Here is a 26,839-nt window from a genome sequence, read left to right on the forward strand (position 1 = left end):
GTTATAAGATTTAAAAATAAAAGTGCTTGGTGTAGTTAAGGCAATTTACAAATTATTCAAATTCTTTTATTTGGAATTAGCATGATTTTATCAACATGTTATGTCCAAACAAGAACTTTAGATGTTATGATTTTTTTGCTTCAGTTTTTTTAATATTTAAAGAAACTTTTCTTTTTTATTTATAATTTTCAAAGCCTTTTTACTACCTCTAATAGTGAATCTAAAGAACACCATTTTGGAGTCTTTTGATTACTTTTCCTTATCAGCGTTAACATGAATTTAGTAAAAATCTTTTGAAAAAGTTCCTTAATTTACAATAGATTCTAGTTATAATCGGTTCTGATGTATATTAACCATATATAGTTGTAAAAATACAATAATTCGATCAATTTTCACAAAAATTACTAGATTTCCGACCAAGAAAGAGCTTAAAATTAAGAAAAATTCCCAATAAAAGATCAGAACAGATCTTATTAAACTGCGATGCTCATTTCACTTAAACAACAAATTTATTTAAAATCTTATTCAAATTTGGACAAGCGATTGTGATTTTACGAAGATTTTTTTTCAAAAAAAAAAAGAATCTTTGGTCGGGGTTTTTTCGCTACAAACATTTATATTTTATGATACCGCAAAATTTATTATTTAAATTTTTTTCATCTTTTCATAATTCACAGACCTGATCATTTAATGAAAATATGGCGTAGTCAACAAAATATCATACAGATGCCATAATATTTTAAAATTGCCTTAACTACACCGAGTGGTGATATATACGTTTTTAGTACAAAGTAATATTAAATTATAAGTTTAATACTAATTATAAATATACTCGTTGTTAATACCAACATCATAACAGTTGTTTGAAACACAGACTACTGATGTTTCTTTTTAAATTATTTTTTATATCAATTATAATATTAAAGTTTTGTTTTAATTTTTATAAATTGTTTTTGTACATTTGCAAGCTCATAATGATATATTCAGCAGATCAGTTTTACGCTATAATAAAATATTGATGACTTCTACAAACACTTCCAAAGCTTCGCCTTCAGAAACTTTTTATAGTTTAGCAGATTTGTATGCAAGCACAGAGTTGTTGGAAGATTGTTTAAAAAGTCTTGCAGAGATTACTCAACGATTTATCAATGAAGCAACAAAAGATGAGGGAAAGTTTAAAACTGCAAAAGCTGCTGGTATGAGCATCATTTTATTGGTAAACAATAAAAAATTATAAATTGTTAAAATATTATTAGTCTATTATATATTATTAAAAATTATTGTTGTAATAATATAGTAAAAGTTTAGTAATTGTGTTTGCAACAGTTTTTTTTTTCATTGTTGAGAATTTTTAAATATTTTTATCAAAATTTTATTATTTTTGTTTAGATAAGAACAGTTGTTGTTATAAATTTAGTTTAATTTAGTTTTTAGTATTTTTATGTCCACTTTTTATTAATTAAAACTCTTTAGCAGTTTTTTCAAAATCTATTTGAGTTTGGTTTAAATCTGATTAATTTACTTTTTTTAATACATTTTTTTATTCAATATAAATATTTAAATTTATCTTAGCAATACTACAAAACCAAAAGAACTAAAGTTTTGGATACAAGTAATGTCAACAGAAAAACCTGTTGACATCATTTTTTGATCTTTTCTGTTAAGATCTTTTAAATAGGCTTAATTCTCATTGCAAGTTGTAGCAATGAGAATTAATGTTGTTTTGTAGCTCTTAATGAGTTTTCTGATTCAAATGTTTTCTCTTTTACATTTTTTTTTCTTCTCTTATTCACATACAGTGATAAGAGAGTTAAATCTCATTTTATTTGTCAACAGTTATTTGTTGATTTAATAATTTAAGTTATTTTTTCTGTAGTGAGTATTAAATTTTCTGTAGTGAGTTTAAATTGTTAACCAATAATTTTTTCGACCTTCAGTTAAAAATGAATGAAAAAGAAAATGTATGTTTATAAGTAAACATTAAATTTTGATTTATTACTTAATCCAAAACTCTTTTCAGCTTTTTCTTGGTTTCTTGGTTTTTTTCCATTTCAGAATTTTTTGTCTTTTCAAGTAATTAATTAATAGAGCTTGAGTTTACTAGAAATTAATTTTTTTGAATAAATTTAATTTTATAGCATTTTTAACTTGGACTTGTGACTTGGACTAGGAATTGCCATTAGAACTTGTGTTAAAAGCTTAGTTATCTTTTTTTTTAGTGTAAAACTTTTTTACATTTTAATAAAATGCTACTTGAATAACATTTAATTGAAATGAAAAATGCTACCGAACAGTTTGTGTAAATTTTTTTTTACTGAACCTCTTTTTTACTGAACCTCTTTTTGATTAAACCTCTTTTTCGATTAAACCTCTTAGCATTATCTTATTCAATTAAAGTTCAAATTGAAATACTTAAAGAGGATTGTAGATTTTTTAGTGCATTGCAATGAATATAACGCAAAAAATTGTAAGAATGTAAACGTTTGATAAATTTTACCAGATGGACCACATCAGGAAAATAAATTTAAGTAATATTTTTGAAAAGATAACCATTTAACTATTTTACAACTATTTATAATAACATCTCAAATATTTATCACACCTAATATTTTTTACATTTTAACTCATAATATCAAAATATACATAAATAGTAATATTTACAAACTTAACTCCGTATATAAATTTACCTAAAATAGTGTTGTCAGAGAAACCTAGAAGTATATTTGTTTTAAAAATAATATCAAAAAGTTCTTTAGAAATTGTAAGAATGTTTATTGTTTAAAATTTAGTGCTTGTGTTCAATATATGTAAGAAGTTAGGTATGCCTGTTGAAGTACGGTATCTTGCAGTTGAAGTGTTTGATAAGTAAGTTGCCTATTTTAGTTAGAGGCTCATCTTAACAGTGTTTTATTAAAGTTATTTTGTAAAGATATCTTTAAATTCAGATGATTTGAGAGATTTAGAAAAACAGTTTAGAAATATAGATAATTGTTTTTGTTGTTATGCAGATATGTATAACTAAACATACATACAAACATACATTATCAGACAAAACGAGTGCAACCAAATAATGCTAATTTAGTTTCTTTACATAAAAGTGCTGCATTTTTTCAATTTAGACAAATAACTATGCAACTGTTTAGAGACAAAGTTCTTCAAGTTTTATTCATCACAAAGTTCATTATTTGTACACGAAAATTAATAAATTAATCAAAAGTATTAAAAAAAGCTGATTTCTTTCTGGACAAAACAAGTGCAACTCGACAAAATGTTGACCAAGCTGTATTTCACTATCAATATTTCGTGGCGAATCCTTTGTTGTCGATCACAGTCTTGCATCTTCGAGGCATAGATTCGATCAGGTGATCAATGAAACTTTGTGGAATCGCTGCCCAGGCCTTTTGGATTTATTCAAACAGTTGATCCTTATTACGAACACCTTCACGATTAATTCTGCGGTTGATGATCTCCCACAGGTTCTCGATAGGGTTGAGATCCGGAGATTGAGGCGGCCAATCCATCACTGATAGGTGGTTGTCTTGAAACCATTGCTTGACTACTTTTGCAGTGTGTTTCGGATCATTGTCTTGCTGAAAAACCCATTTTATTGGCATATTCCATTCAGCATGAGGTAACATAACATCTTTCAGGATATTTTTATACATGAAACGGTCCATTATTCCATCGTTTCGATGTATTGGACCTAGACCGTTAGCAGAAAAACACCCCCAGACCATTACATTGCCTCCACCATGCTTAACGGTCTTATGGCAGTAACGTAAATCGAGGCGTTTTCCGGCGGGTCGACATACGCGGCAAATGCCATCGCTGCCAATGATGTTAAACTTCGATTCATCACTGAACAGAACAGTTCGCCATTTCTGCACATTCCAGTCAATATGAGATGTAGCAAACAGGAGTCTTTTCTTCTGGTTTTTTAGTGAAATCAGCGGTTTCTTTGCAAGACATCAAGAAAACAATCCAGTGTCAACAGCGCGTTGTCTGATTGTTCGGTTCGATACAGGCAGCTCTAATTGCTTTTGTATCTCGACTGATGATATCCAGGGATCCTTCTTGACAGATCTGACGATCATAGAATCCTCTCTAGAAGTAGTGGAACGCGGTCTTCCACCTTTGTTTTCTGCTGCCAACTTCCCCGTAGAACGATATTTGGAACATAGTCTTGATACGGTCCATTTTTTCACGCGATATTTATCACAAATACTTTTTTGTGACATTCCACTTACGTAATCGCCAATAATTTTCTTTCTTAGTTCCAATCCAAGACTGTCGGGAGCCATTTTTGCACTTAAAGTCATAAAAATAATAAAAATAAATAATCACGCTTCTCAAGGCTTACCGTGTTACATTTACCTTGTGATGATACAATAATGCTCTGTGGAACACAACATCTTGGTTGAATGTGGACTGTATTGATGTAATGAAACACTTGTTGTATTTCACTTCTTGTATTGATGTTCTTTGATAAAACACTTTGATAAAACTCACTTGGATAAACTGTCTTGATAATACTGACTGATTGACTTCCATATAATGACATTTCATGTCGATTTACATGTCTCTGATATAATAAATGAATCTGTGTGAACCTGTTCTGGAAGATTCTAGATGCTTCTTTTCGATGCTTCTGGATGCTTCTGAATGTTTCTGGATACTTCTGGATGCTACTGGATGCTTCCAGATGCTTCTTCTGGAAGCTTCTGCATGCTTCTGGAAACTTCTGGATACTTCCTTTAATTATTAAAAAACTTCCGTGACGTTGACACGGACCAGACTTAAGAAAATGAAACAAACCAAAAAAGTTGCTCTTGTTTTGTCCGCTGCAAAACGACACTTGTCAACGAAATTCTGCCTGTGTGCTGTCACCTGTCAGCTGATTGCTCATGTCATGGCATGCTATGACTCCAGACTCCTGAACTGTTTGCTGTGGTAGTATAGTTCGTTTCGTTTTTAAGACATGTAAAATTAGGAACACTTTTTACCATTGTTCGATGTTGGTTGCAAATGTTTTGTCCAATACTGTACATACATACATACATACATACATACATACATACATACATACATACATACATACATACATACATACATACGTACATATATACATACATACATACATACATACACAATACATGTACATAATATTTATGCGTGCGATATTTTACTAGGTTTATGTCGAAGCACATTACGCAGCTTCAAGAAGTAATTAGCAGCTCTTCCAGCAGCAATAAAAAAGTTGATTGGGCTTCTGTGGAACGACGAGTCATTGATCAAGTACCATTAAGAGCAATTTCTTGTGTGCAAATAGCCAGTAAAATTGTATCTAATTACAAGGTTTTTATATTACTTTTGCTTATAATGTTGCTCGTGTAAAATATTTTTTTCGTTTTCTTTTAAATAATTTTAATGATTTATATATACTTTTGTTACATTAGGCTTTGTCTCCTTTAAAAGTAAAGAATTTTTTGACAAATTCTGACTTACATTTTTCTATTGAATGTGTTATACGATCAGAAATGCGAGTTTTAAAAACTTTAGATTTTCGGCTGCCGTTCATATCTCCATTAACATATGTTGAAATGTTGCTAGAAGTTTTACGTGAGAAATTTTTTTTTAATTAATTTAGTTTTATATTTAAAACGTCATTTGGTACTGTCCTATTTACATTTTAATACAATATTTGTAACTTTTTTATAATTGAAAAATTATTGGTCTAGGTCGAAACTGCCCCGGGTTGCCTGCAACTGTTATTCATGATGTTACTGTGAAGCTCTTAGATGTTGTTTACATAGAGCGAGATGTTATTTATAAATTATTGGGAAACGCAACTGGCGTAGATATTGATATTAAGCTAGCTAATGATAACTTTCTTCTGGCAACTTCTATTATTGTCGCCGCAGCTTATATAGTTGACTCAGAGTCAAGCGATAGCGTAAGTAAAAATTAAAGATTTAATCAGATAGTTGAGTGGCGACTTTAATATTGTTTAATATCGTTTTATTTCATAGTTTGTTTTAAAAGCTACTCTCAGATGCCCTACGTTTATTTATTCTGGTTTAACAATTTGTTTGTTTTTTTAGTTCATTGAACAGATGTCACTAATAACGACAATAAAGGAAGCAGATATAATTATATTTTCAACTGTGTTAGTTAAAGTCGCATTAGATTTATAAAGTCGAAATAGTTTACATTGTAAAACTCCAATACCTAGTACCTGGGACGATGCTTTTGTACCCAATACCTTTGTCGCACTTGTTTTTAGTAATTCAACTTGAGTATTGTGATTCTGTTTTATCTAAATCTAGTTTAATATTGTAAATTTAAATATTGATTACATTGCCATATCCAGTCATAACTTTTACATTAAAAATAGGTGGGGTCTTTATTCCACATGCGCAATTATGTCAGTTTACGTTTATGCATTTGATACAACTCAGCAAACAAGTTTGCGCATACTTCAGTGTTTTTAAAATTATTTAGAAACGAAAGACTCTTAGCTAGGATTAAATTTTACTTGTAAAGAAATTTGCTTCTAGTCTTAAGGGAGGAAAAAATGAGTTAAGGAAATTGATATACTGTTATATTTTCTAATCTTGTCTAGCCCAAATTCTCCTTATTTTAAACATTCAAAATTATGTTAATTTTTTGAATTAACACTCACAAACTCTTTACTACGTCCTCTTTCCAAAACATCAAATGTACTTTTTCATCGGTTGGTAAACGTAACCAACATTACTCGATAGTAGGTCGATAATTTCGTATGCCTTACTTATTCTTCGTTAACTTTAGTTTTGATCATTACGCTAGATATTTAAAAGTAAATACTTCATGTATTTTCAATTTAATAATGGCTTTGTAAAGAATTTAACATTTTAAATTAATATATTATGTTGCTATCGCGATTATGCAATTTAATTAGAATGTTATGTGTCAAGAAATATCATGTTCTGTCAAAAAAATGTTGTGTTACGTGTAGTTGGTTAAGTAACAATGTAATATTGATAGCATTTTTATCAACACTAAAATCGTGGATTACGTCGTACGTTCCAAAACATTAATGTAATCATTTTTATGATTTTTTTGTTTTTTTTTATTACTAACCGAAAGCAAGAAAAACTTTCAGTTTTGCTGCATTGGTTTGTAGCCGTGGCGCAGTGGTTAAAGTTCTGGCTCAGAACCAAGAGGTCTCTGGTTATCATAGGTTCGACATAAGCAAGGAAGGAGGCGTGACATCCTAGTTAGATGCTCTTACGTGGTGCTCTGTTATAAGACGTAAGTACTTCATCTGCGTGTACCTCAAAAGATTTTTTTTTTTTTTACAATAACTATTTTAGTTATGACCACGCGCAAACCACTGCACTACGGCTGCTCATAATTTCATACTATGTTACATAAGCTGATGTAACTGTGAATAAATGCGAAGTAAATATTTTTTATTTAGTTTTAAGTTTAGTTTTATCAATTAGTAAATCTAAGGGGAGTTTTATTTATTTACTTTTACTTTTCCGTTTAATAAAATTTACAATAAAAAAGATCATACGTGTATAATAAATGGCCGGAGCAAGAAGAAGACGCATATTGTCTTATCGCCGAGCCCCGTTTACACTGTCGCCTTCAGTTTATGAAATAAACTAAAAATTAAAAGTTAAAAATTTACAGGTTGAAAATTATATAGTAAAACACAATATATTAAAAGTAGTACATCGTATAATAAGATATATATATTCGTATAATTAGATAAATATATATTCTTTGAGTTATTTATTTTTCATTTTTATAAGAACAAAATAAAAAACAAATCAAAACAAAAATAAGTGAGTAATGATAACTTTTTTCACTTTAATTATAAGAGTTTTATTTTTAATAATATTTTTCAAAAAAACTTTTCTACATAAATGGTCCACGGTATTGAACTTGAAATGAACTGAGTTTTAAATAAAATCTTGGAACAACAAAATTATTAGTTAAAAGCTTTGTGGGGTATTTATGAGTTATTTCGGTGAAGTAAGAGTGAAATATATTAGAAGATAAACCATGTTTTGACTTAAACATTAGAAGCAAACTTGGTATATGTTAAGTTTATAAACATTGAATGCATTAAGTTCCATTAAAAGAGATTCCCCATTAACAGTTCTGTTGACACCAAAAATAATTCTACTTACATGTTTTTGTTTGCTATAGATTCTTTTATGCTTCCCATAATTGGTACTTCCCCATGCAAAATTGCAATAGGAAAGATAACTTTGAAAGACTCAATATTAAGAAATGGTTCAACTTTATATAACATTGAGATATTTATGGAGATTTTGTTTTCAATAGATTTAATATAATATTTCCATGATATATTTTCATCTATAATCACTCCTAGAAAGTTAACTGTTGACTCTTTTTTAATAACTGTTTTATTCATGAAGAGATTAGGTAATTTTAAAGAAAGATTATCTCCCCTACTAGGTTTGTTGAATAAAATAAATTTAGTTTTCCCAACATTTACTGATTTGTAATCCAGTTACTATTTGTAATACTGATTTGTAATCCAGTCATTTATTTTTAATAATTCTTCGTTAGATATTCTAAACAGGTCTTTTATATTATCTTTTATATTAAAAAAATTCGAATTATCAGCAAACAATTTAACATTAAAAATTTTGGATACTAAATATAAATCATTTATATAGAGTAGGAATAATAGCGGGCCTAAGATTGATCCCTGGGGAACACCGCAAGTTATAATATGTTTTTCTGTTTCATTTGTTGCATATATTATGTATTGTTTTCTGTTTGATAGGTAACTTTTAAATCAATAGTAGTTTTAAGGGGAGGGTGTCTGATTTGAACAATTTTGTAAAAAGAGTATGTTTTACTTTTTTCGACATTTAGGGAGAGTTTATTAACCTTTAACCATTCGTTCAGGTTCTCAAGTTCTTAATTAACCGTATTAATCAATAGGCTAATGTTTATGTTTCTAAAGAATACTTGTGTATCATTAGCAAAAAGAGCATAGTTGATTACATTAAAATATGATTAGATATTGTTAATATAAAAAAGAAACAACAATGGACCAAGAATTAATCCTTATGAGACCTTACAAGTAATACTTTCAAGTCGTGTTGCAGTGTTTTTATATAATAAAGCTTGTTTCCGATTATTATGGTAACAATAAAAACCATTTTAAATCTTTTTTTTTTATTCTATAAGTTTACAGTTTATAAAGAAGAATCTCGGTCAACTGAGTCAAATGCTTTCAAAAGATTGAGGAATATCCCCTATCCCTATTTTTTTGTACTTCCGCACAAAGGAATTCTTCTGTGAATGCATATAAAATCTGTGGCGTTAAACTTGCAATAGAGAAAATTCAAGAGAAAAAAGAATAGCTTATCAATTTTTAGGTTATACAGTTATTATTAATATGCTAAGAAAATATGAAAGTAGAGCTTCTAAAAGGAGATTGAAGCAAAAGTGAGAGGAAATGGTAGCTAAACTTTCGAAAATAATAAATTTTTTTTTCATCAAACCAAATTAATATGTAATTTCCACATACTGTAGAAAATAATAAAAACGATGAAAAGAAAAGATGAAAACAATAACACCGAAAATAAGGTAGCCTGCCTCGATCCTTCTAATAAAAATCGCGAAGTTGAGAGTGTTGAATCTACAATGCGTATCTAAATAGCCAAATAATAGCCAAATTATGGGGTGATATTGAAGAAAAATTCAACAAAAGTAGTAAACAATTGCAGTCAGTTAAGATTGATTTAAAACAGTGGTAAGTTTATACAAATTGTTAATTTGATATGTATTAGATCTAAGGAGTATGTTTCATATCTATGAAGAGAGAGAGAGCAATTAATAAATCAAGACACGAACAAATCAAAAATTACGCAAATAAAAAAGAAAATTAACTACAGATGAAAAAAGAGAAGGAGAAATAAATTTTGAAATTTGAGACTCGAAGGATTAACACAACTAGAAAGACAAAAATTGTGCTATGATGAAGCCAATAAAAAATTTAACTTTTTGTTTCAAATAATAAAAGTATCACCATTAGAAGTTTACAAAAAAGCAGAAATACTTTGAAAAATAAATAAAAATGATCTTGCGTCTTAATTTGCTAACGAGTCTATATAATTCAGAAATTAATTAATGAGTTTAACTAAAAACATGAGACAAAACTATAATAGATACTTGTAAAATAATCAGAACTGATAAATTTTAAGAACCATATACCTATTTTTAATGCTATATCTACTATAGGTAGATATAGAATTAAAGATTTATCTACACTGCCCAACGTCCACTTGTTCAGCCGAGAGATCATTTTTAGCATTAAAGAGGGTTAAATCTTATTTGAGGTTGGAATGACTGGCGAGCTTCTTAATAGGTTCGCAATTCTATCCATTGAATCTGCACTTACCATAGACATCAACTTTAATGTCATTATAAATAAATTTGCTAAACAAGACTCACGTAGAAAATTATAATTTTTTTTTAAATTTTAGTGAGTTTAATATATATATACTTGTATTGAAAATTTTTTTGTTTTTAATAATCACCTCATATCAAAGTTCACAGTAATTTGTAAAAGAGAGCGCTTAAAGGATTAGTGCCCCAGGGCGCCAAAAATGTAAATACATTTCTGATTGATTCCTCTGCATGTTTTAAATTAGATTGCTGAAACCGATATTATTGATGTACTTCAAAATGTTTATATAGCACATTGTTTATTTCAAACTATTCCCATAACAAATTGCGAGACTGAGAGCTCATTCTCTGCTCTTAAAAGAGTAAAGAACATGCACCAATCAACAATGCTCCATAGCCGTTTAAGTAATATAACATTGATTATTGATTCTAAGATTAAATAACACATTAACTATTAAATTAAAATTGTTAGAAACTATGGATTTCAGCGATGTGCTAGCTGAGTTTGCTGAAAAAAAATAAGCAGAAAGAAATCATTTAACTTAATTCAATAAAATAAATATAAAATCTTAACTTAAATAAATATCAGCGATAGCTTTTTCAAGAAAGTCTTTATTTTACTCATTTTCGTCAATGCCCAAGAAAAGGGGTCTCCTACTTCAAAATAGCCCCGGGCCCCGAAAAGTCTTAACCAGCCAATGCCTAAAGTTAAACTAAAGTTTTTCTGCAGTAATTCAAACTAGTCACAGCTCCTACCTCGTCATTAACTTATTCTAATTATACGGGAATAAATTATACCGCCATTATGGAGGAAAAACAATCATAAAAAAAATATATATATATATCTGCTATTCAACAGAAAACGAGTATTTGTCTAAACTTGATAACAATGCAAGGCAAAGACTTTTTTTTTTAATTAGTTTTATAGGTCACGTTGACTCACATTTTCTTAAAGATAAAGATTTCTCTGACAATATAGATAATTATCCTGATATTGTGAACTATTTTTTATTAACTCTAGCTAAAGATCAGTTGTGTATTACTTATCCTGATATTGTGAACTATTTTTTATTAACTCTAGCTAAAGATCAATTAAAGCATATAAAGCTCTCGATTCATATAACCGATTTGTATCAGGTTGGCTTATCAACGTGGGTGTAAAAGAATTTGAGAATTATGTTCACGGCAGGGTAGATTTTTTAAATATTAGTTATATATTGAAATTTAAACAATTTTTTCTTCATGCTTTTAATTTTTTAAATTTTGATATCTTAAGTAAAACATTCTCAAAAAATGAGCAATACCTTTACACCCATGGATTATTTCTGAAAAATCAGGTAGTTTAGTTTTAGCACATTGCAATTGTATGGCTGGTCTAGGAGAAAGCTGTTCACATATAGATGCGATGCTATTTTATATTAAATGTGCAGTTAACATCCGAAGTCCAAAAAACAACAAAGTACGTGGAACAGATAAAAACAACAACAACAAAATAAAACACCTAGAAAAACCGTTTCTACTCCAACAAAGAAGAAACCGATAAATTTTATTTTACTTAAGCCAATGAGGAACCAAACCAGCTATTCTTTCTTTTGTCCCTGGGTTTACTAAACCTTATGAGCCGACAATAAAAACAGTCAAATATCCTGAATCTTTGCCTAATCTTTATCGGAACAACAATATTTTTTCAAACCATGAACAACTTATAAATGTTTGTAAAAAGAAAAAACTTATAAAAACTATTGGGCAGAGTAAAAATGTTGAGAGTGGTTACATGACTTCAAACAAAAACTAAAAACTGGTTTTGCTTTAGAGCAGGTTGTATCACTGCTTCAAAATTTGGCAATGTATGCTGTGCTTATATCAATCAACTACCAATCAGCTTAATTATGCAAATTTGTTGTCTCATTCATGCAAACTTTTGCACAGTAGCAACAAAATGGGGACAAGCACACGAAAAAGAAGCATTTGTTTTATTCAACAAGCATGGAAAAAAAAAACACTCTAATTTTTCAATAAGAAATTGTCGTTTTTTTATTTTGGTTCAACAACCTTTTCTTGGCGCATCGCCAGATGCAGTTGTTAATTGTGATTGTTGCGGAAATTGTTGTTTAGAGATAAAGTGTCCTTATAATGGGAAAGATAAATACATCAACGATTTATTAGGTTATAAAAATTTTTGTCTCGAGAATAACGAGAGTTATATAGCTCTCAAAAAATCGCATAAATATTACTATCAAGTTCAATGTCAACTATATGCTTCATCAAGTAACTACTGTGACTTTTTTATTTGGACTTCAAAGGACTGGTATTGTGAAAGGATATTGCCGAATCATGAATTTGTGGAAAGAAATTTTACAAATATGTAAACAATATTTTTAAGAATGTATTTTACCTGAACTATTTGATAAGTTTTACAGCAGGAAAAATCATTTTAACAAAGAAATACCAGAAATCAACTTATATTAATACAGCACAACTACTTTAAAAAATTTTAGTTTTCCTTAACAATTCAAATCTCTTTAAACGTTTATTATTACTATTCCACTGGAATAATTGAATCACATATATTTATTAAAGAAGAACAAACAATAGCAATTTTGTCTAGTGTGCATAATCCAGAATCTTTTGTATATAAGTAGTCTAATAGCATAATACTTTATAGAACATTTTTTATGTAACAAACCAATAACTCTCTCTTTGTGTACACGAGCAAAAGCAATTTTTTAGGTTGATTCTACATCTAAACAAGATAATTGTAGTTTCCCTTTTGTAAATTCTGGAATCTTTAATTCCCCACAATAAAAGCTGACACTATCAGCAATGTTAAAACCTCTATCAGCTATTAGCTCTCTATCAGCTAAAATAATATCTCCTTAGAAACAAATGTCATCACACCTTGTGGGCTTACACCTATTAAGAATTTAACAGTATTATGATGTTTGTATTGTGACCAAGTTGTTGCTCTTGCGTGTAGATTAGATGGTTTATTTATGAATATTTCAAAACAATAAATTATTACAGCCACTTTTGTTTAAAAATAATTTAATTAAATGTTTCAATCTGAAGTACATAATATCAGTAAAAAAAAACTTGAGGAAGTTGATTTTAAAATTTCCGATCTATAAGCAAGGTCTCTGATAGATAGATTTAGTCATAATCTCATAACTGTTAAAAAAAATTCTTTAAAATAGGATAAAACAGAGTTTTCATTTCCGTTGAGAATAGGCTTCAAAAAGTTAAACAAACAACAGAAAATTTTCAAATTTGGTAATCAAATGTAAAAAGTTACTTTTGAATCTGTATCAATCCATTCAATAGTTCCAACACGAAGTTTTACTAAATTTGCACGCAAATCATCTTGCACACAATCAACCAGCTTGTTTTTATGTATAAGCTCTCGTCCTAATTGATATATATTTTCGACATGTGTTCAAACACTAACATTTACTAAGTTTTCGTTATTAATTGTGACACTTTCTAAAATATTCGATATTCGACTTTCTAAAATATTTGTTAAAGTTTTATTTATTTGGAAATCTATAAAATCATTTTCAAATGCATCTTCAGAATTGTCTAAATCAGGGGAACTGCTACGACAAGCCTTAAAATTATTTTGAATTAACAAAGAACGATTTTTGTGTCCTAAGTAACGTTCTTTATATTGCTGAACTCCGAACTTAAACTTTTTGTTCCCTAGATTTAATGGAACCCAATCAGGATCATTCTTTAAGAAAAGTGAAGAAGGTTTTCCTAAATAAAAATATGAAAATGATGAACATGTAATGGTATTATATATTCAAAGTTATAAAAATAAATCTAAGGTAAAAATTTTACATGTAATAAAACGGTCGCTGCAATTTCGAGTGTGAAGGACTTCAGAATTACAACAAACTCTGTTTATGGCATTTATCCATTTATCTCAACGCTCTTTTGATAATTTTTACATTCTTCTCCTTGGTTGCAAACTACTTTTGGTAAACGAAAAAAAAATTTACTTCTTTCACGATTAGAACACCCAAATACAGCACAAAAGTTAACCATATTATAATATTTTTTTCTGTAACAAATATTTCCATATTTATATATATGGGACTTTAATTTGATATAAAAAAAAGGAAATTAATCAAAAAAGATTTTATTTATTTTGCATTTGGTAATATATATATATATATATATATATATATATATATATATATATATATATATATATATATATATAAACACACACACACTATACAATATTATGAATACAATAATAAGAATATTAGTTCCGTCGACTTAGTTGTCCTCCATAATGGCAGACTTTGAATCAAAACAACTCTTAATTATTTCATGATGTCGACCTTGGAACGATGAATTAATAAGTTTAATTTTTGTCCACCATTATGTGTTGTTTTTAATACGTACTAATACAATAAGACTTGTTTTGTAGGATTTGTTTTTTTATTTTTTATTTACGTATGATTTACTTTTTTATTGCTCTTTTTTTTTTTTTTTGGTCAGAAGAATTTAAAGAGTTAAGTTCTGAACAATCAACAGAGAAGTGCAGTGATGACTTAAACCCAAAAGAAACAGCTGCGCAAACTTATTTTAAATTAAAGACATTCATTTATTCTGCATGGGTATGCAAAACAAAAGAATAATCTTATGATTTATTTGTGGAAAACCTTTGCATATTCTATGTGCGCTTTTTACACTGAAAAGCAAAAACTGCATCCTAAAATTTACAGTTTTATTTCATTTTTACAATACATCTAAAATAAATACATATAATCAAACTTTCTTTTGGTCTAATTGATGCTGGAACTCCGAGTAGAAACGTTGAAATCGCAAGTTTGTCGCTACAAAATAAAAAATGTAGACTTGACAAAACGTTCAATATCAATTTATTGTATTACATTAGCTATGTATAGAGAGCAATTATCTATATCTATGAGAGAGAAAAAACTTATATATATATTATATATTATATATATTTTATATATATATATATTTTATATATATATATATATATATATATATACATATATACAGATATATATATATATATATATATATATATATATATATATATATATATATATATATATATATATATATATATATACATATATATATATATATATATATATATATATATATATATATATATATATAAATATATATATATATATATATATATATATATATATATATATATTTGAGGTCTAAGTTTAAATATTTGAGGTCAAATGAAATAAACTTGTCGTTTTTTATTTTACTGAACAGTGAAATTAAATACGATTTAAAAAAAAGTTTTTAAACCTTAAAGATAAAGCAATTATCAACGACATCTTGAACAACAAAGTTAAAGTCAAGAGCAACGGCAAATTTTTTATATAATAATATAATTTTTAAGTTATTATATTAAATAACTATTTAAGTCGTTAATTAAAAAAGGTACAAATTACAGACATATTAGTCTTTTAATTAATAATTTAACTTATTACAGTAAATAAAAAAATACATACGAAAAACTGAACACTCAAACACCTTTTTTTATCACCTTCCTACCTACCAACATCCTACTTACCTATTACCGGAAGAATATCTTTTAATAAATCTCTTTTATCAAAGCACTAAAAATATAATTAAAAAAAAACGATTAAGCACTTTTTCAAATAATTTGATATCACTAAAAATTTTTATAATTATTATTTTTCCATATAATTTATCACTATTATTAATTATAACACGTGGTTTTAAACTTATTGATATGAACTTAAATATTATTAATAGAATAAAATATTAATATAATCAAAGTAATATTAAGATAAACAATAGGCAATAACACAAAAATAAATAACACATTTAAATAAAATAACATATTTAAAATAAATAACACATTTAGTAATAAAAAAAATTAATACTAACAAATAATACGTATCAAGAAATTAAATATTTAGATATAGAGAATGCAATAATAACTATTTATAGCAAACTAATAGAAGTAAAAAAATACCAATATTTTTGATTTTGTTTCAGCATCATTTCTTCCTTGATTGACACCAGATAAATCTTCACAGAGATCCCTCAATCTGCATTCATCTTCTATAAGAACAACACAAAAGTTTGCAAAATAAATAATCACATTTAGTTTATAACTTAATTATATGTGATTGAACCAAGTTTCTAGCATAAGTATTTATACCTGATTGAACCAAGTGTCTAACATAAGTCGTTAACCAAAATTTATATTCTATAGCAGACTCAATAGCCAATGCAGAACAAACTTGATTCTAAAATAAGTATTACTACTAAAAAAAAGGTATAAATTTCTACTTTAGGGCATACCACGTATCCTACCCCTTTAAGGTTGAAAATCGCACCTTAAAGGTTATATTTTTCCAAAAATGGTCATATTTGTTTCCTTAAGGGTACAATGTTCTACCTTAAGAGGTATAATTTTCTACCTTAAGGGGAAGGATATGTTATATACCCTAAAAGTAGAATATGTGATACGCCCTTAAGGCTATTTTTACTTTTTTTTTTTTAGTTTGTTTAAATAGTATTTTATATTAGCAATTAAATTTGTATTTTATGAAAACTAATATAATATATAAAATACAATATAAAACAATTGTATCAGTAAAACTACTTTTAAATAGAGAAAAAAGTTAAATGCTTCAAACTGTTCAACTTTTTTGAAAAAGACTCAATTTTATGAATCACTTTAGATGTCTAAACTTTTTAAGTACATCTTAAGAACATGTGACCACATACTCAAAAAGTTGATTTGATAATCAAGAAATTTTTCTAAAACTATCTTTCGTCTCATATTGCAAAATCAGAACTATCCTTGACCAGAAAACCTCATCATCATTTCCAGTAACTACAGGGGTATTGCAAGGTATTATCCTAGGCCCTATATTGCTTTAACCTACCCTAACAATCCTAATTATTATAAGGCATTAAGTGCTAATGTTGTAAATATATATTTCAGTTTTGACAAAAAAGTCATTACTTATTTAGAAGAGGAAGTCAATCTCCTTTGTCACCAATCTCCTTAGTCATTGGGTTTGCAGTAGCAGATTAACATTAACTCATATAAAAAGTTATACTTCATATTTTTTTAAGGTACAAAATTTAGTACTTTACAAAACATAAAAAATAATTAAGAGAGGTTAAGCAAATTATTTTTGCTTGAAACAGCAAGAGGTGCATCATTTAAGATTAAAGGCTTTTCTTTAAGTCCCATATTTTATCAGAATGTTTTAATATATGAAATTGAAATATTGAGGAGTATAGGTTGATGACACCCAGTGTTTTAAGAGATAATGATCAGATAAATACGTAGTGTGAGTGTTGACAAATTTTAACCAATCATATTTTAGAAGTTTATTTTTTAACACAATTTGATATTTATCACAACAATGTTTGAGTTATAATTGTTCACTAAAACAGTTTATCCTAAATGATTTTGAATAATTTAATTGTTTGATTCTAATGATCATTTAAGATTAAAGACTTTTCTTTAAATTGATTTTAGAAAATAAGATGCTGTCAAATTTTTCAAAACATTTTATCAAAAATTAAAAGGCTGCATTTAAAAATATTCAAAAGGTTGCTAAAAAAATAAAACAGGTTGACTGCAGATAAAAATCATATTTAAATGGTTATTACTAAATAAGTGTTTTAATTAACTATATGTTAATAGTTAATATAATATATATATATATATATATATATATATATATATATATATATATATATATATATATATATAATGATTATTATTAAATAAAACTGTTTTAAAAAACTGTTCCCTTCTTTTTAAATCTACAAATATTTTAGTTTTAAGCGCACGTTTTACATGATGAGTAAAAAAAAATTTTTTTTTTTAATTATACCTCTAAATAAGCAAGTGTGCACGTCTGTTGTATAGCCGAACTAACACGCAATCCAGCTACAGTTTGTTTAGAAATTCTAAATATACGCAAAAGCTTATTAAAGCAATAAATTTAAATAAAGTAATTTATGGCTGTGGTAAAAAAATGTCACAACAAAAAAACTAATTCATAATTAAAAACTACATCTCAGTGTGGGTGTACATTAATATACTTATTATATATTTTTTTGAGAAATAGCATAAGTGTTTGGCACTGAGAGTGAACTACAAGATTTTAATTAAGATTTTATATAAATAGTATAAACCAGAATTAACACAATTTTAAAATAACTTTTTCGAATATTACTCTAATAAATCTGTTGTTTTTTTTATCAAAAAAATTTGTCAATTACACCATTATTAATATAGACTCATATCATCTCATTTTGTTAACATTTTTGTACAGCATTTAGTTGGTGGAAAATAGAGTGCCTAAAAGCTATTTAGTGAACCAAGAATGCTCAGTCAATTGAAGACTTCAAGTCTAGCTTAACAAAAGCTTATTTAATTTTGGCATTATTAAGTTTTACCTGTAAACCAAGTACCAAAATTGTGTTTAAGTGGTATCGTGGTAAAGTCTTACTTGTCAACCAAGTACCAAAATCGCAAAATGTTGAACCAAGTTTTGTCTTAAAACTCAACAACCTCAGAAAATAAATGTTAGACTTCTTCATACACACCTCTCCTGTAAGCATGCACTCTGCACAGGTGCAGCATTGACTCAACAAATCTCTTAAACTGTGGATCCCCTTAAACAATTGGCTCTTTCTTAAGATCTATTTAAGCTTCTGGAAATGATGTTAAACAGGCCAAAAATTTGAAAACATGGTTCATGAGCCTATGTTTCTGGATCATCTAACACACTGATTTTAGAATTCATCCCAAAAATGAAGGTGGATCTCCTCCTTGGCATTGTTGATCATCTGTGTGGAGCAATGAAAGATGTCTGGTCAAAAAGCACAGAAGCACATTCAGAAAGAACCATAATCATAAAATCATAGAGGTCAATCTACTGGCAATCAATGTCAGAGGTCATTAAACAATATGGATATTACCAAATTGTTATGACTTTGACATAATAGTTGGATTTTAATTTTATCATTTTTGGTATCTAGAATGTATATATTTTTACCCTTTAAAGTGGCTTTCTTAGAGCATGACATTGGTCAAACTGCATAAAATAAGTAACAATGAATAATAATAAATCGAAGGTTTGAAAAAGTATTTAGTTTTAAAAATTTGATTCTAATTTTTATGCTCAAACTAACTAAGAAATTGAAATTTAATTTTAATTTAATTATTTTAATTATTAATTAGTTCTATGTATAAAGTATATCTATGCATGATAATAATGAAAAATAATTTTATGCAAATACCTGCTCAGCGGTGCTTGTATAGCATGTAATGAACCTTTTGCTGGCAAACTGCCACTTAAACAGGAGCCAATATCAGCTGCTATTTGAAGAGAGTCACATGCACTTGACAAAACTGTCCTTTATTAAAAAATATACATAGTATATACATTTTTCTATTAATCTGATTTAAAAATTCTGAAATTTGTAAGTAATATTTAGTAACATAAAGTAAGCTTATGGAGGGTGCACAAGAGATATTTCAAAACAGTCTCCCATCTAGCTGTTACCCAAATACCTGTTAAAAATATATCTATTTACATACTAGTAATAAAACATTAAGCTTAAAAATATATCTATTTACATACTAGTAATAAAACATTAATTTTTAAATTAAAACTTATATATACAAACTAATAATAACTTTTATAGTAAAACTATAGCAACAAGTCAGCAGCAACAAAACGCCAGTAACAACTCAACTCATATTTACAACAGCATTTCTAGAATTTTTATTTATAGACTAGTTGCAACTAAATTATAAATACTACATTTACTTTCTATAAACAAATTTTTTTTTTTCAGGATTATAAAATAGATCTTAATGATGTATTAATCCAACATTAATAAATATAAAACTTTATTCTGCAATAGTGAAATTAAAAAGAAAAAACAAATGTTACAACTTACCTCGCACCAAGGCAAGTTGCAACAGTAAATAGGGTAAGTTACAACACAATACTTTGAAAGTATAAGCCTTACATAGTTAACAGAAAAATTACTAGTTTATCTGTAATTTCTATTTGGCGACAAAAATTTTACATCTACAATAATGGAAATTAGTATTTTTGTTGAGCTGCAATACTCTTAAGGGTTGTCCATAAAGTTTGTATGCCAAAAATTTAAAAACTTGACCCCCTCCCATCCCCATATTGCAATAGATAATTTGAATTCCCCCTCCCCCTAAAAAGTATGTACTCTTTTGAAATCCACACTCCCCCTTCTCTTTTTTTTTTCATTAAAAAATTTTTAATTTAAAATATATATAAATTCAGAATATGAATAATTGAAGAAAAAATTTTTAATATATATATATATATATATATATATATATATATATATATATATATATATATATATATATATGCATACATATATATATATATACATATATATATATATATATATATATATATATATATATATATATATATATATATATATGTATATATATATATATATATATATATATATATATATATATATATATATATATATATATATATATATATATATATGTATGTATATATATATATATTTATATATATATAGATATACATAATATATAATTATACAAATATTTATATATACAATATTTAAGTTAAACTATGCTTTACCTAGCATGTTCGCTTGGCTGAGAGATTAAAGCTAGCGGTTCAGCAGCGAAGATCCGAGATCATATCACAGTCAAAATTTGTTTAAATGATGAATTAAATAAAAATAAACTTTACTTAGGAGGGAGGTTTTTTTTCAGGCACCTTTTCATTAGTAAGTTTGTAAAAAACAAGTTTTTCGCGAGATCAGTAATATTGAAAACAAAGCCAGTGCTAGGGCAAGGCTACCCATAACCCTCAATAGGGGGGGGGGGGAGAGGGATCCAGTAAATTTAGGGGATTTTTTGCAAATTTAAAGAGCTTTTTATTTTAGCAATATCTAACGGTAATATTTGGAAGATTTTGAGACATTAATGATAAATTGTTTTTTTTTGGGGTGGGGGGAAGGCACCGACTCAATTAGTCACAGCAATAAAACCTGTTTTTTGTGGACTCAAAAAAAAGGTTGCTTGAAATACAAGTCGGCCTTACTCAGGGCCAGTGTATAAAGGGTGGCATGTGTGTGAATAGAGAGACACTATACATCCTTTTATTACTTTACTATACATCCTTTTATGTTTGCAAACTTTTAGATCTTTAGTCAGAATTTTAATTTTTCTATTGGTTAGCTGGATAAATTAGAAAAACGAAGTACATACTTTTAAACTGAACCCTCCCCCACCCCCCATACGCTTTTGTATGCTATTTGAAGACCCCGGCCTCCACCCTATGAGCGTATGTACTTTATGGACGACCTCTTATTATGCGACACATATACCTAAATTGAAACTTCAAGAAATTAAACTGAAGAAATTAAATAAGGAAGATTATTATTTAAACTAATTTAAAATTTTAACTCTTATGTGTTTTTGAAACAAAAGAAGTTTTTAGGTTCTATTTTTATCTTTATATTCTATTCTTTAAGTTCTATTTTTAGGATGTAAAAAACCAACATTTTATTTAAAAAAAAAAATCAAAATGTAAAAAAATAAAACAAATGTTATGCAAAATTATATGAAAACCAAAATCAAACTTGGATAACAACAAAAAAAGATTTTCCTAGCAACAAACTTTCATTAAAAAACAAACGAATATAAGAAACTAAAGAACTTATTACATTTCAATTTCTTAAATGTTTTATTTATTGATGTAAAAGTATTATTCATTTTCTGAAACAAATTTCTTCCAAAGTCCATTTTTTTAAAGATAACTAGAAAAGTACGTAAAATCAATAAAACCTGCAGTTATTTTATGATTTAACTTACCACAAGAATTTGACGCAACTTACACAAAAGACATCATGATCACTCTAATTAATATATATATAATTATTTTCATTAAATAGATTTTTTTAACTTTTTTTAGTATTTAGAAAAATTTTTTTAAGTTACCATTATTTTATTATGGTCATCTAAGTTTACAGTCAAACAAAAGACGAAAATAAAAATTTTATATCGAAAAAATAAAATTATCAATAACTTTCAAAATTTTGAATTTATTTCGTTAAGTTTTTTATAGCGGACATGTTATAATTATAGTTATATAATGTAAAATTAGGAATACTATACAAAAACCATTCTTTGAAAGGCATTGTAGCAATTTACCCCTATTGCAACTAGCCCGGCCTCCCCTATTTGAATATAATTTAATTTTGTTAAAAAATCATTTCTTTTTCAACTATTGTCAAAAACAAAATAATAAAGCAAAACAAAAACCACTACCAAGTAAAAAAAAAGTTCTATCCCTGTCCTACTTATCCATAGCTTTTCTACCCATGTCCTCTTTAGAACTTTTTATGAGTATGTATGGCTGCTTGTCCTACATTCTATGTCCTTCATACCTATTGTTTTTAGAACTCATTGTTATTATTTCAACATAATTTTTTAATTTGTTGATTTTTTGCTTGCAAAGTAAAAAAGTTTTTATTTTGCTCAAAATCGCAGTTAAAAAAAACCATTGCAAGTTTTCATAATTAACAATTTCAAGAGAATGAAGCATAAAAATTGTGTAATAAAGTCATAAATGATATAACATAACTAAAATAACTATGGCATTTTAATGATTTCGTAATGTCACAATTCAACATAACTTACATACAAATTAAGCATAAATTAAGCATAATTAAACACCTAAAACTATGTTCACACTAAAATTAAACACATAATGAAATTATGTTCATAATAAAATAGTCGTAGGTCTTCTAGCTCTAAACAAATTTTTGACTAACAAATAAAGTTGTATATTATATATAAATCACATATAACAATTATGTAAAAATGTAAATATTACACATATAATGCAGACAGACAGTTAAAGTTAAACTTTCAAAATAAAAATAGGCAAAAACTGTTTGGAAATATCTCTTCGAAAAACATATACCCTTCAAAAAATATATGATATGTAAATTAAAAAGTAACCATGATGCCAACTGTGTATCAAAGCTATACACTGAATGATTTGACAAAGTTATTATAGGACTACCATTTTTATTTATAAAGCAACTTGTTATAGACAAAGTACCATCTAAATATAAAAAAAATTAGCCTAGCAATAATAGTACATCAAAAAATAACACAAATAAACAAAATAATAAAAATAAATATTATATCCAATCTCTTATTTTTTTTCTAATTAAAGAAAATACCTTTTAACAGGTGCAACAAAGATTCTTTATTAACTACAATGGTTTTTGTTTTAGTGTTCCTATGACAAGAAATGAATAAATAATTAAACAACAAAATAAAATTTCAAATTCAATCATGGCAATAATAACCTTAACAAGAAAATATTTAAAAATTTAAATGAAATATATCAGAAAACCACTAAATATAGATAGATAAATAGATAGATAAATATTTATAAGAACAAGCTTAAAAATTACATGTTCTAAAGGACATATAGGTCCAATAAATGGACACTGACAATATGCCCCTAAATAAGTATAAAAACAATGTACATATTGAACAAATATAGTTTATAATACAAACATTCAAGATTTCATTCATTTATTTACTTTAAAGAAGCAGTTTTTTTTGAAACGTTTATTTAGAGGTTTTAAGTTACATAACTTTAAAAATACTTAATCTTGTTACTTAAAAATTTGTATCGGCTATTTTCAGGGGTGGCAAACCCAATGAAGTGATCAGAAATATAAAAAACTATTTTTAAGTACCTGTATTTATCAAGTTGAATAAATTTAGGTAATTTTTTATACACCTGATTTTATAATGCTCAAGAAACCATGTGGCCTTGATGATATCAAAAAAATATATATATTGCACATCATTCTATATTCATTGATTTTTCAAAAAATATAAAGACTTTAATCTGCAAGTATATTGATTTCCATATATGAATAATGGGGCACAGGGTCTCCATTTTTCTGTAACGGTGTATTGCAATTGATTTTTTTTACCTTCCAGATTAGCTGGAGCTCTAAAACTTTTGGTATTTCTGTAGTGCTGTTGAACATGCATGTTTAAGTTGTTTTTAGGGCACAAGACACCAGTGGAGGAGGGGTGGGGTCTGGATCATGGGCCCCACTTTTTTGTAGTGGAATGTTGTGTTTATTTTCTAGACAAGCTGGAGCTCTTAAAATTTCAGCACTTTTTAAAATTGTTTCCCGGGCAGATGACTAGAGGGCTGGGGCACTGGGGGAGGTGCCCCACTTTTCTCAAAAAAATTTCCTTATTGTTTCCATAAAGGTGATTTTGACATTGATTTTTTGCTAAAAGTCATGGTAAGTCACCATGTGATGGTATTGGTGGCACTGTAAAACTATTAACTGCAAATGCAAGTCTACAAAGGCCTATAAACGACCAGGTATTGAATTGAAGGGATTATTTTTTTCAAGATTAAAAAAGAAAGACTTACAGAATTGTGCACCACTTTGAAAAAACGTTTTCAGCTAAGTAGAACTATTCCTAGAACTATCGTCTATCCTGGAGCTATCGTCAATTTAACCCAGAATTTATAGATATTGTTAGCTTTAAACTGACAAGTGAAGATTTTTATATAAAAAGCATGTTTTCTTTTTCTGGTATTCAAAGTATTCAACCTAATCTGCTAACTAACATCAATACATTGAAATTTGGTGAATTTATTCTGTGTAAATATGATACGTTTCATTGGATTGGTATAATAAATGAAATTGACAATATTGAGCAAGATGTTATGGTAACATTTATACATCCATAAGGTACTTTTAACAAACTTTTCTGGCCATCTAGAGAAGATGAGTGTTGGGTTCGAATTACCAACATAATTTGGTAATTGGAACAATAATTGGACATATGTATACTTTGACCGTAGACGCATCTAAGCAAATCTTAACACAATCTTGATATATTTTTACTTTATATTTTTATATTTTAATTTGTAAATAATTAAATAAAACGGAATAAGTGCAAACCAAAAAATTTTTTTAAGACAATATTTTCAAAGTAAGCTTTACATTATTAAAAATGCAAAAAATTTTTTTTTTTTTTGAGAAAATAAGTGGGGCATGGCCTCAGTGCCCCTGGCCATGGAGTCTCTGGTTGTCTGCCATGGAAATAATTTTAATACGCATTCATCAGAACTACACAAAAGCTGAAAGTTTCAGAGCTTCAGTTTGTTGTTCAGTTTTGGAAAGTAGTGAAAAATCTATTCAAGATTCTACTACAAAAAAAGTGGAGCATTTGCCCCAGTCCCCCCTAATGTCTTGGGGCCCTGAAAACAATTTTAATATGCACATTTATTGGGACAACAAAAATGCAAAAATTTTCAGAGCTCCAGCTAGTCTGGAAGGTAGTGAAAAATCAATTGCAATGTTTCGCTACAAAAAAGTGGGGATCGTGCTGTGTTATCCATATTTGGAAATCCATATACTTGCAGATCAAAATCTTCATATTTTTTGAAAGATCAATGATTATAGAATAATGTCTAATACTTTTTTTTTAATATCATCAAGGCCACATGGGTTTCTTGAGCATTAAAAACAGGTATATAAAAAATTGTCTATATTTATTTAAATTGATAATTACAGGTACTTAATAACTTTTTACACTTCTGATTATTTCATTGGATTTGTCACCCCCAAATATAGCCAGTTACAAATTTCTAAGTAAAAAATCAAATATTTTTAAAGTTATGTGACTTAAAACCTCCATATAAATGTTGCAACTCTGAGCGACAAAAGGGGCCTGGCCAATATCTGCTAAAAGTAAAACATTTCAGGATCTTCTTGGAGCCAGAGGCTAAAATTGGTGCAAACCGAATTTGCTTAGCAAATTTAAGAATATACTATAACACTTTTCGTTTGGTGATAGCTTGGCCAATCTAATTTAGGTAAGTTTAAGTCACCAACAATAATAATCTGAGACACAGAATGGCACAAATTATAAATAATTGAAATCTTATATTCAAGATAAGCAGCATCTGTTATTGTATAAAAAGGTGGACAATATCAAGTTAATAGACGGAGTTTCTGTGATCCAAAAATCATATCAACACAGATGACATCAATATCAATATCTTCTTGGTTAATCTGTACTTGTTCTACCTTAATGTCATTTCTTCAGTGAATTGCGACTCCTTCACCAATTTTAATACAGTCTTTACAATAAATTGAGTTACCTTTTGGACTCAAAATAGCCTTAAATAGTTTATTATTGAAAAATGCCTCACAAATGCAGATTACAGCAGGTTTTGTTGCCTTGGCATATAAACAAAACTAATGAAGTTTATTGGCAAAGCTTCTT

At 27.6% G+C, this 26,839-nt stretch overlaps 2 protein-coding genes across 2 annotated transcripts in view; one reads left to right on the forward strand and one right to left on the reverse strand.

The window, feature by feature from the left end:
- The first annotated feature begins 929 nt into the window (after nucleotides 1-929).
- On the forward strand, nucleotides 930-8,053 carry LOC105844957 (cyclin N-terminal domain-containing protein 1). Its single transcript, XM_065807353.1, has 6 exons — nucleotides 930-1,196; nucleotides 2,790-2,865; nucleotides 5,190-5,355; nucleotides 5,457-5,619; nucleotides 5,739-5,953; nucleotides 6,102-8,053. The coding sequence occupies exons 1-6, from the start codon at nucleotides 1,019-1,021 to the stop codon at nucleotides 6,192-6,194; spliced, it is 891 nt and encodes a 296-aa protein (XP_065663425.1). The 5' UTR covers nucleotides 930-1,018; the 3' UTR covers nucleotides 6,195-8,053.
- A 7,111-nt stretch (nucleotides 8,054-15,164) lies between these two features.
- The window catches only part of LOC100211109 (protein HIRA), a 59,736-nt gene continuing 48,061 nt past the window's right edge, over nucleotides 15,165-26,839 (reverse strand). Inside the window, exons 23-30 of the mRNA XM_065807354.1 lie at nucleotides 23,743-23,801; nucleotides 23,516-23,621; nucleotides 19,750-19,866; nucleotides 18,336-18,411; nucleotides 16,637-16,724; nucleotides 16,448-16,536; nucleotides 16,019-16,064; nucleotides 15,165-15,287 (exon numbers count right to left, since the gene is read on the reverse strand). Of these exons, the coding sequence (XP_065663426.1) occupies nucleotides 15,220-15,287; nucleotides 16,019-16,064; nucleotides 16,448-16,536; nucleotides 16,637-16,724; nucleotides 18,336-18,411; nucleotides 19,750-19,866; nucleotides 23,516-23,621; nucleotides 23,743-23,801 (649 nt within the window). The 3' untranslated portion in view covers nucleotides 15,165-15,219. The remainder of the gene's footprint in view (nucleotides 15,288-16,018; nucleotides 16,065-16,447; nucleotides 16,537-16,636; nucleotides 16,725-18,335; nucleotides 18,412-19,749; nucleotides 19,867-23,515; nucleotides 23,622-23,742; nucleotides 23,802-26,839) is intronic.

This window comes from Hydra vulgaris, chromosome 10 (genome assembly GCF_038396675.1).
Source record: "Hydra vulgaris chromosome 10, alternate assembly HydraT2T_AEP".
In the NCBI taxonomy this organism is placed as follows: Eukaryota; Metazoa; Cnidaria; class Hydrozoa; order Anthoathecata; family Hydridae; genus Hydra; species Hydra vulgaris.